Source organism: Manihot esculenta, chromosome 5 (assembly GCF_001659605.2).
Source record: "Manihot esculenta cultivar AM560-2 chromosome 5, M.esculenta_v8, whole genome shotgun sequence".
Lineage (NCBI taxonomy): Eukaryota > Viridiplantae > Streptophyta > Magnoliopsida > Malpighiales > Euphorbiaceae > Manihot > Manihot esculenta.
Genome location: NC_035165.2, coordinates 3,687,701 through 3,698,995, shown reverse-complemented (window position 1 = coordinate 3,698,995; position 11,295 = coordinate 3,687,701). Strand labels below are relative to the sequence as shown.

At 31.8% G+C, this 11,295-nt stretch overlaps 1 protein-coding gene across 1 annotated transcript; it reads right to left on the bottom strand.

Moving 5' to 3' along the window:
• Positions 1-6,203: 6,203 nt before the first annotated feature.
• On the bottom strand, positions 6,204-10,549 carry LOC122723610 (65-kDa microtubule-associated protein 4-like). Its single transcript, XM_043956340.1, has 12 exons — positions 10,209-10,549; positions 9,907-10,104; positions 9,579-9,836; positions 8,975-9,184; positions 8,719-8,874; positions 8,441-8,600; positions 8,083-8,231; positions 7,915-8,002; positions 7,688-7,761; positions 7,430-7,504; positions 7,052-7,322; positions 6,204-6,932 (listed from the first exon to the last, which is right to left on the bottom strand). Exons 1-12 carry the CDS (start codon positions 10,542-10,544, stop codon positions 6,415-6,417), a joined length of 2,493 nt encoding a protein of 830 aa, XP_043812275.1. The 5' UTR covers positions 10,545-10,549; the 3' UTR covers positions 6,204-6,414.
• Positions 10,550-11,295: the final 746 nt, after the last annotated feature.

Below are 11,295 nucleotides of genomic sequence, written 5' to 3'. Positions count from 1 at the left end.
AGGTTATTTCTACACTGCATGTGTGTGTGTCCACCTATATGCTGACAAATGTCAAACAATTGTTTAGATTATGGATGTAGAAGAGAGTTTCTCACCAACAGCACGCCTGGGCCCATGTCTCCTATCTGAAAGCAGCGTTTGAGTTGATCGACCATGGCGGAAGTCAAACATACTAACTAAACCCCACATACTAACTAAACCCCACATACACCCAGATTGGTCTCTTTCCTGTCGCACAGGGCGTCTCTGAGATTTCTTTGCCATGATGAATGTTTGATACTTGCTATGCTTTGCTCATCAAATCTATACTTATACAATCCCTAAGATTAAACAACTAACTCATCTATAAATATTTACTTCCTATATTAATATATTTACTTCCTATAATCTATAACATCAATCAACCATCTATTAATATTTACTTCCTACATTAATATATTTACTTCCTATAATCTATAACATCAATCAACCATCTATCAATATTTACTTCCTATATTAATATATTTACTTTCTATATTAATATATTTACTTCCTATAATCTATAACATCAATCAACAAATTTTTAAATTTTTATTATTAGTAAATATACTCGAAATTCGTTACGCATCTTATTATTAGTAAATATATTCGAAATTATAATTGATATCATTTAAAGCTTAATTTTAAATTTTTTATTTTACAAAAAAAGTATAAATAATATTATATAATTATATTTAATTATTTATTTATATAAATAACTCTAGATTATGGGTATTCAAATATACAAAATTCAAATTTGACATTGGTATTTTTCATAAGATATGAACCATCACAATTCCATTATTCAATATTTAATCTCCTTTTTCTTTATGTTTTTTTTCAAATTTTTTCAATAATTTTCATATTTGAATTGTCTTATAATAAATATAGATATATGTATATATTCAAACATGTTCTTATTAGTAATAATTAATTTTGTCTCTTTATTAGGACAGTAGTATAGTACAAGCTGAAGATATTCTTTTTTAGGTTTCTTTAAAGATATAATTTATTAATTAAATAACAAAAAATCAATAAAAAAAAGCCTAGGCCTTAAGCCTATTGAAAACCCAATCAAACTGAAAATAGAAAGCTCTTAACACAAAAACAATAAACTCATAGTCTAAAAGTAAATAGCATTCGATTTAAATTTAAAAGATTGATGAATCGAATTAATTTAAAAAATTTTATTTTATTTTTATTTTTAAAAATTTTAATTATTTTATTTTATTTTAATTTTTATTATAAAAAATTAATAAAATTAAATCGATTAGTGAATAATAGTATTTTATTTTTTATAATATAAAAAGTTTAGACAATAATTAAAATTGAGAATACTAAAAATAAAAATAAAACGTAAAAAATAAAAAATTAATTAAAAAACTTAATTAATTAAACCGAACCAAATAAAAAAAACCAATTTGATTCAAATTAATTTCTATTTAAAATTAGTTTGATTTTGATAATCACGGCGTCTTACACCTGGGGTGAGGCCGGGTCCTGAATAAGATTACAGGCTCATAAACTATTAGGCCATTTTCAAGTAAACCGACCCAATATTACAAGTCCTAATTCGGTGATGTGGAGCAGGGCACACCAGCCATGAGCGCGGATCCAACAGGAGATAATCTAGTCTGGTGATGTGACGTGGGGCAAAATAGTCAGCTCAATCACTTCGCAGCCCTACTAGCATGCGCGTCGAGAGAATTAAATAGCGTGAAATGACACTGTGATTCGTCTGTATGTACGGTCTGAGTGATAAAGACAGATGGGATTATAATAAAAAGGCGATTATACGTCACTAGTAAACAAAAGAAAAAGGGATAAAAGTGAAAAAATGTGATATTCCTTAACTAAACTTAGAAATACTTAGAAATACATTGTAAAATCCTATTATTTGAATTTTAGCATATCATATTTGATATTTATAAATATTAAAATTTTAATTTTGATTTATTCAATTCGATTTTAAACTAAATCGACCGAATAATTACTTTAATTTAAAAAAAAAAGCCAAAACAAGATTGCTGTTGTCTGAAGAAAACACTGGAGCTCATAGCAGAACACCTGAAAATCCAATATGTGGCATACTAAAGCACATCGTCCTTAATTTAAAAATATTGAGATAAAAAGGATTATAATTTAAATTGTCGAACTCAAAACCAACGATGGGAGTCTTTTAACTTTCATGAAAAATTAAAGAAACATCAAGCATATAAGAAAAAACTAATCAAATAAGTCAAACACAATATATCCTACAATCACATGCATGCTAGTAGTTCAGACTTAATAGACAATAAGAGCACCATTTACAAACCCTAAAGCACATACCAAAATCAAAATAAAAACAAAAAGACTCATCAATGAAGAAAGATTTATCCACATCCTCAATAAAGAAAAAGGCCTTCCTCTGTCTAATAGGAAGAGTAAAAAATCAGGCAGATTTAAATATTTTTTAGTATTTAAAATATTTTAAAAAATAATTAATGAAAAAAATAAATAATTTTACATTTTAAAATTTTAGTAAAACATCTCTCTCTATATATATAACTTTATAAAAAAATATCCATATATAAATTTGTATATTTTATTCTTTAAATTAAAAGTAAACAATAAAAAATAAATTATTTTGTTAACAAAATATTTTCTGTATTATAATTGCATTCATTGATCCAAATAACAAAAGTATACATATAAATTACATTTTAAAAAATTTTATTAAAATTATATATTTATTTGTATATCATATCATAATTGATATTTAATTTTTTATGCTTCAATAAAATTAGTATGTTTTTCATGCTTTTGTTTATCTATTTATTTATTTTTATTAATTTAACCATTAATAAATATTTACAAGGCTCCTATGCAGGAAATTGGATCTAAAATTGTGCGACCGGGCAAGGCAATGAAATTTAAAGAAGAGTTCCATTCGGAACCAGTGAAGTTAGAACTTGAGAGAAAAGGAAATATGGATACCTCTCAATAGATTAGAGATTCTTCAGAACAAGCACAGTAGTAGCTATGGATGGAGCTGACCACAGGTTGGTTTTGACATGATTTTGGGCTGGAATGCCGATTCATGAGTTTTATAATCCAAACTGGTTTTAGTTCGAAATGGTTTTGATTTCTTGTTTAAAAAATGATTTTGATTCAAAACCACTACAATTCACAAGAATTATGATTTTAAAATTGTTATGATTCAAAACAATTTCCATTGAAGTTTGAATTCCGCTTAGTTTCAATTTCTTTTTCTAAAAAAATATTAATATTTAATTTTATATATAAATTTATAAAATTTAAATTTATAACACATACATTTATTTGATTTCTATAATAAAAAATTATAAAAAACTAAATCAATCAATATAATTATTTTTTAAAAAATATATTAAAATCAAACTAAATTGATTTTGAAGTAATTTCGCTTCGGCTTTCAAAATAGACCATGGTGAGGACTTCAATTTCTTGAAGTACATTTTTCTTTTGTCTTACTATTGTTTTCTTTTTTATTTTTGGATGTTGGAATTATTTCTTATAGGCTATAGCAATGACTTTTGACCCCTAATTTTTTTTGTCCTTTTGAGGAGACAGCCAAATATGATCTATGGGAAATAAATAATACTAACTCGCCAGTTTGCTGTTGTTGCTTTATCTAAGAGTTTCAGACTCAGATAGAGATTTTACAATAGCAAATGCTAGAAAATTTTTAACAAAACAAGAAAAGGATTGCAAGGCTATGAAGAAAAAAAAGTTTTCATGTGTGATTAATGGGCTCCATCTCCATGGTGGTAGCTTAAGATCAAGCTCCAAAATATTTGATTAAAGAACAAGCAGTAATTAATCTACTCATACAAGAAAGAAAGACATCGGGAAAAGAAGCAATCTATCCAAACGTAAAATCAATCAATGTAATTAAAATCAAAATGATTGTTTGCTTACCTCTTAAGATCTCATGATGACTACAATTCAATTCTTTGAACAGCAGGAGTCTAATGCTATTGAACCAATATTATTCTTTGTTCATTAAATTTTCAATTCCAGAAGCGAAATGCATTTGAATTGTCCAGTATTTATGGTTTTTCACTATTTCCGTGACAATTGAATCCAAAAGTTACAAGAATCCGCGACAATTAGGAAGGTCTATAAGCAAAGATTGTGGTTTCTTTACAATCTGGATGGAGAATTCCATAGGATGAAAGTGGCAGCAGCAAGCAACATTCCACATCCTGCAACTTGACAATGTCCCCATGGTCCATTTCTTTCTTTCCATGGGTTTGGAATTAAATTTTTCATAAAAAATTAATTTAATTAAATTTTTAATAATTTTATTAGAGTAAAATAATTCAATTTGCTCAACTCAACATTTTTTATAATATAATCGATCTCAAATTCGAGATTAAACGAGTTCAAATTCGAATTTTTTAAGTAGAATTTAAATTGGTTCGTTAATATAATAAACGAGTTTATTATAAATTAAAATCGAGTTTAATATTTATTTTATAAATTAAGTTCGGTCTTATAAATAAAATTTGAATTGAGTTCGAGTTTGGACTCACATGTTTAAATTTATCTTTTAATTGAGTCTGAACTTATCTAAATTCAGTTCAGTTTGATTTAATTTCAGGCCTATTTTTGAGATAGTCTTTAAAGAAATAAAAATGGTTAAAATTTTTAAGATAAAATTTGGATATATTGTATAATCTGGATAGGAGAATGAATTTCAAGTACAGTGAGATAAAAAAATTAAAAGTAAAAAGAAAAAAAAAACATATGCAATAGGCTACGCTCGGTGACGTTTCTGTTCTATTTTTTTTTTTTTTAAATTGATTTGGTTTTTAAATTTTAGAAAACTGACCACTAGTTTACTTTCTCTGACAATAGTACTGAAAAGGTATATATAATCACCATAAATAAATAAAAAAATTTCCCATAATCTATCAATTTTTTCATGATATAATTATAATCATAAAAAAATAAGCAGCATTATGCTTTAATATTGATATGTGTTTTTGTAATTTAAAATGTTTTTTCAATCACATTCAAAAATCTTAAGCAAAAGTTAAAAAAATTGAAAAAAATATGAAAAAAAATGTAAAAATATATAAGTTAAGATTCTAAATGAAAAAAAAGAAAAGAAAAGAAAAACTTGTGTATAACTGGAAAACAATTATTACAAAAAAAAAAAAGAAAATAAAAACTTGGCACATGTGAACTGATTGATATTCTTGTTGTAACCAATAGCCGTCCAAATCCACACGTGTGGTGTAGTGCAATTTCTGTTTTGGGAAAAATAATATTTTGTATAATTGGGTGGCGAATACAGTGTATGTACAGTATATACTCATACCTGCCTACGTGGGGCCTGCAATGGATCAGTTTTGAGGAAAGGCCGTAAGAAGCCTGATCTGCCTTTCATTAAATCTTTGACTACTTGGCAAGCTTATCATGCTTTCATCTTATCTCTACATTCGCATTCATTATGTCCTTTGCTGATATTATATTGTTCTAGTGACCTTTAACCGTTTCAGGCCACTCTAGTTTGTCTGAAGCTCCAGTAGAGTTTTCCAGTTTCATTTTCATTTTAATTATAATTTAAAATATTTGTAAAATACTAGTCTACAGATTATTTACATTAAATGAGAGAGAGAAAAAACTATTTTTAATAATTAGTATAAATAAAATTTTAAAAAAATTAATATAGAATGCAAGAGAAGAGATATAATGAGATATATTACCGGTAGATTTTGAAAAGGATAAATATATTTAAAAAAAAAAAAAAAAAACAACGCTAACAGTTACAGCCTTACAGGTGAGCCACCCCACCTGCAAAAGCGTAGTTGGCGGGGAGAAGGGGAATTGACCAAAGGATCTTCCCGTGCAAAGGAGTCAGCAGCTATACCGGGTTGGTGGACTAGTCGTTACACTTGTCCGAGGTTGCACTTGCACACTCGCACAGTTGCACATGCCAACCAGTCTCGGACCAAGTATTTCGCTGGGCCCCACATTTTGATTGCAAAAAAGGAAGATCAACCTAAATCTCGTCTTGTTCTGTCCCCATAGAAATCTAATCCTGTCACCACTGGACCAATGTATATTAAGGTTTGTCCATCCACTCAAATGTCTACAAGGCAACCATTATACTAGTATTATTACGTACTTGAGTGGGCTGTGTTATTGTTTCCTTGTGGGAATGAGCAACCATCAAGCATTTTATTAATGGGTTGTTGGAAATTTTTTGCCAAGATTTACGGCAAAAAGGGCTACTGAATTTGCAGTAATTAAACCCGAAGCTATCACCCTTTAAAATAAAGCATCATCCCTGTAACTGTAACTGTAACATGAGTGCCAGCTTCTATGAGCCGGCATAGCCTCAAAATCTATTCTGGTATCCAATCATTTTACTCCCAAATAAACTAGACTGATGGGTTCACCTTTGTGCTTTGGTGAAATGAACCCCGCAACAAATTCCTTGTTTATGTGATGGATGAAGCCAGCTCTTAATTCTTCAAATGAGTACTCAATTCGTTCCAGAGCCTTTTTTGCTGTTTTAGCAGCAGAAGAAACGTAAGGGGTAGCCGGTGTTAAGGCCATCAACATAGGAGCCGATATCGTGGTCGGAGTTGTCGGCACTAGAATTGGATGTAGCTTTGGAGTTCCGTTCTCTTCACCTCCGTCGGAGATCGATTTGGTAGGTGTCCCCACTGGTGTCTTAATGGAAGGAACAGCTGTTTGAGGTATCTCATCTTGCATCCCTTTCTGATCTTCTGATAAATTTGCTATATTAGCCTGAGAAGTCATTTTTAAAGGAATCGGAGACAAGGGCTTTCTTATCAAACGCAATTCAGTTGAAGACGCCTTTGCAGAAGACTGCTTCTTTACTAAATGACCAGCAATCTCTGAATTTCTCCTACCTACAAATAGTTGAGATACGGCATAGTTTATAAATCCAAGATGGCCTAAGCAAACAAGTTGTTCTCTATTCTTATGTGTGCAAGCGGAAAACGAGAGCTCTGATTATATAACGAGATACCATAGGTCTGAGTTGCAAAACCACCATTCTGCTGGGAACCCAAGTAGACATTTTGCTTCAAACCATCGCCTTTCTTATTTATATGCATGTGAGGACATGATTTATCAGCTTTTAAGTTCTGAAGCATCGCTCCGCCAAGAGAGAGTTTCCGGTTGCTTGCAAATCCTACTGAAGCTCTAGAGGCCTTCTTTCCACTCTTTGATGGACTGAATTTTGCACCAAAAAGTGCTTCCTGCTCTGCTATCAGCTGGACCTGAAGTTTCTTCTGGTCCTAAAATATACAGAAACTATTTATATAAGGTAAAATCGTATCGTATATGAGAAAGAGAAAGGAAGAGAACATTTTGCAAAGACTAATTGAACAAAGTTCATACGTACTCTTTGTCTTATCTTTTCTTGTTCCTTCGCTTTCCTTAGGTTGTTGTACTGTTCCAGTCTAGAAAGAAGCCGTTCCTACACAACAAATAATTATGAGACAAATAATTTAATTCAAGTTCAACAAAAATGGAATCTGAATTAAGGACAATGGAATATATCAAATCCAATCTGGGACAACTTAGATAAGGACCAGATTAAATTTTGAAATGAAGATCTCCACCTTGCCATTAATTTTATTGGCTTAGAGAGAGAACTTACACCATCATATAAGAATGGAACTCCTTGTTCTTTCTCCCAAGCTTTTGTTTTTGAAGTCAATGTCTCCACCATTGCTGCTCCATCACCAACCAAAACAAAGAAATATCATAACTAGATAAGCTAATTATCAGAAGAATATCCTATTCCCCAAGTATAAGAAGGTTAAAGCAAAATGGATTTGCCATGAATGGAACCATTTTGAGACAGCAGCAAGGTAATATCCTTACCAGGGATTTTGTTAACAACTGCACGAGCTTTCTCTGCACGTTTCAAAGTAAGATGTGCACCTCGTCCGGCATTATAACGAGTTTCATCCTATAAAATACAATGCATAAGGAGATCGAACTGAGGACTAGATAAATGAAATTATTTTCAAGAGCAGAAAAATGCTCAACCCTGTTATACTCCTCAAGCCAGCACTCTTCTTCACATGCACCAAACCATTTCTCCACTTTGTCAAGTATTTCCTTCCTGCTAAAAGCTTCCTCTTTAACCTTAGCAATTTCAAACTCAATCTCTTCTAGTAAATTCACAGGATCCACTCCTGTAGATGATATTACATAACTTTAAGACATTTGTATGGTTACTGATTCATAAGATAACAATTGTCTCATCTACTTTCTTTGGCATCAAAGCATTTCCAGGCCTTCATGGCAGGGACGAACAGCATTGACATATGTCCCACTATGCTGGCATGGATAATATTCTCAGGATACCTCTAATTCTAGATTGTTCATTTCCTCAAACCCTTACCAGATGGTTCAGCTTCAATCGAATATGTTGCTGCAGTAAGTAATTCTGTCACAATGTGTGAATTCCTGCATATCTCTTCTAGTTCCAACCTCTTCTTCAGAATAATCTCTTTCAGTTTAGTTGATTTGAGCTGCTTGAGCCTTGAGACTTCGTCCTCAACCTATGGAAGAAAAGAGCAATTACTTGGTATGTCTAGTCATGCTTGTGCTGAAATTGGCAAATAAAGTGAATTGAGTAGGAAATTATAAAATCTTTTCACTCCTACAATTATAACTCACTTGGTTAATGAAATCCATGGAAAGCATATTACACTCAGTAATTTGGGGTTCTGAAGCAGCAATAACACTGGTAACATTCTGAAACATCTGTTGCTCCTCAATAGGAGTGCCCATCAAATCCCAAAGCTCCAGAAGGACGGTTCCAAGACCTTGAAGCTAATTGAATTTTAAATATTAGGTATGCCAAGCAGAAGGAATTATAAAAACAAAAAGATGTTCTGGAACAATGCATGAGAAAATTTGCTCAAATACCAACCCTCTGCATTCTCTGTATCTTGACATCTCGAACACTTTGTATTACAGTAGTCAACCTCTCAATTGTATAACTGGTTACGTCTTTTGCTCGTTTAGAATCATCCAGAGTTGGATGGATCTCGTGAATTGTGTTTTTGAAATCCATACCAAGAACCTCACACAGGGAGCTCAGAGTGTCCAAATGACACTCTACTTGCTTCAAACGATTGCTCTACATTTGATATACAGTAAATCAGTCAGATAACAAAATATGTTGGAACCACAATTCCCAATTCCATAATGGTCTATGAAAAAATATACCAGAACATACAATGATTAAAGCAACATTTGGTTTCATATTTGGAGAATAAAAGTGTTTCTTGTCCATTTCAGATGTGGTTGAAAAGAACAATTGGAAAAAGAAAATTGAGTAATTATGTTAGAGTTTTAAATTTTATTATTAAAAATATTAACTTTAATTTTAATGCCGTCTAACTAATATTTTTAATGTTCTGATATCTCAACGACAGCTCTACAACGTTATTAACAATCATACCCTAAACATTTGCGGTGTCAATTTCCAAATTTTGATAATTTTGAGATCGGCACGTAACAGGAAGACAAACCTTCTCATTCTGAAGCTCACACAACTGATTCCTTAACTGTTCTAATCTTCTCATAGATAAGTTGTCACTGTCCACAAGCTTCCCGCACATATTAATTTCTGTAGCAGAACCGAATATCTCTATCGAAATGTTCTTTAGTTCGTCTAAAACTTCAGCGAATTGCTCCTCCCTCTCTGCTTTTCTCTTCCGCATTTCCTCCAACTGTGGAACAATTATTTGAAGTTTTTCTCTTAAACTTTCACCGGCTTTCTGCTCATCCTGAATGCAAAACAAACAATTCAATTTTTGTTCCATGAAATATGAACTTGGCAAACCTAATTTCACTTACTTTTACAGGTTGCTCACTCAATGCAGAACATATATCCTTGATCTCCGCTTCAAGCGAAGCAATTTCATGTAGCAATTCAGATCTACACTTTCCCGCTTCATCAACTTTTCTCCTATACACCTCGAGGCACTCTTCTTCAATTTCAAACAATACCTTATCCCTTTGAACGTCATTATCTCCCACTTCATCCCATAGTTTCTGATATCCACGAAAACAAAATCAGAAAACAAAATTCACACAAACACCCAAACAAAGATAACCACACACACAAATCAAATTGAAAACAACAAAGGAGAAAAAACCTGCAATTCCAATAGCAACAAACCACAAGTTGTTTCAATACTGGCGAAGCGATCGTTGTGGTTGTTATGCATGGCGACGGGGAAAGGATCAGTAAACGCTGACACCGGAGGGAGGATTGTTAAGTGTTGGATGATGGAGTGAGTTTTGAAATAGAGAGTATATATAGAACTGTGTGTCGAGGTGGGTGTTCGAAGGAAAGCCCCAGAGAAAGAGAAAGGGGGGACAGAAAAGTAACGCTTGAATTTGATGAAATGAGGAGGGAAATGGAAGGAGCGGGACGAACCGTTACATCGGGAAAAGAAGCAATCTATCCAAACGTAATATTGACGCGTCATTATTGTAGAATGGGGTCTCGCTGGTGTGCCATGGACAGGAGCGTGTTACGTTTTGGTGCGCAATTGAAGATTAGGTGCTGTTGCCGTGGCCGTGCCGATACCGTTCAAATTTAGATCCACCTCTCTAGTCATTTTTAAATTAAAATTACATAAATTCCAATTCAAATATTATCAGATACACTCAATTTTAAATATAAAATTGAATAATTTCTAGTAACTGTGGTTTTCAAATTTTGACACTCATTGAACAAGGGAAGCAATATATGGATGTTGGAAAGTTGGCGAAAAGAAAAATAATGCTTGTCCTCTTTTTTTTTGGGAAGCAATTATTTTTTTGATTGCTTCCCATTAATTATTTTCGTTCCCTCCCATTCTCATGTCAATTTTTCTCTGGATTGGGGGGAGAAGGCGATGTTGATCCTAAAAATCTAGTGTCATGTGCATGAATGTTCTAACTTTATTAATAGACCATTTCCTGTTTCCTACTTTTAATGCATGTTACTGTACGGATGGACCATTTTCTCACGGTTGCATCGCACAGATCAAGTAGGGTCATCAGTCATGCATTAGTAGTTGCTCAAACGTCTTATTAGTCTTGCTAATATATATATATATATATTAGTTTCAAATTATCATAAAAAAAAGTTATAGAATTAAATAATTAGAAATGGTTTAGTTATTTAGGCTACTTATGTGGTTGGTGGGCTGTTGATAATCTTATAAATATATTTTGCTTCAAAATATATTAAGG

Bases quoted from the DNA above. Each gene is read 5' to 3' on its own strand.
- LOC122723610 (XM_043956340.1), bottom strand. From the start codon at position 10,544: ATGACGCGTCAATATTACGTTTGGATAGATTGCTTCTTTTCCCGATGT. The intron at 8,232-8,440 runs GTAAGGGTTTGA...TATCATCTACAG, and splicing joins GATTGAAGCTGAACCATCTG to GAGTGGATCCTGTGAATTTA. The intron at 7,762-7,914 runs GTAAGGATATTA...GTGATGGAGCAG, and splicing joins AGTTGTTAACAAAATCCCTG to CAATGGTGGAGACATTGACT.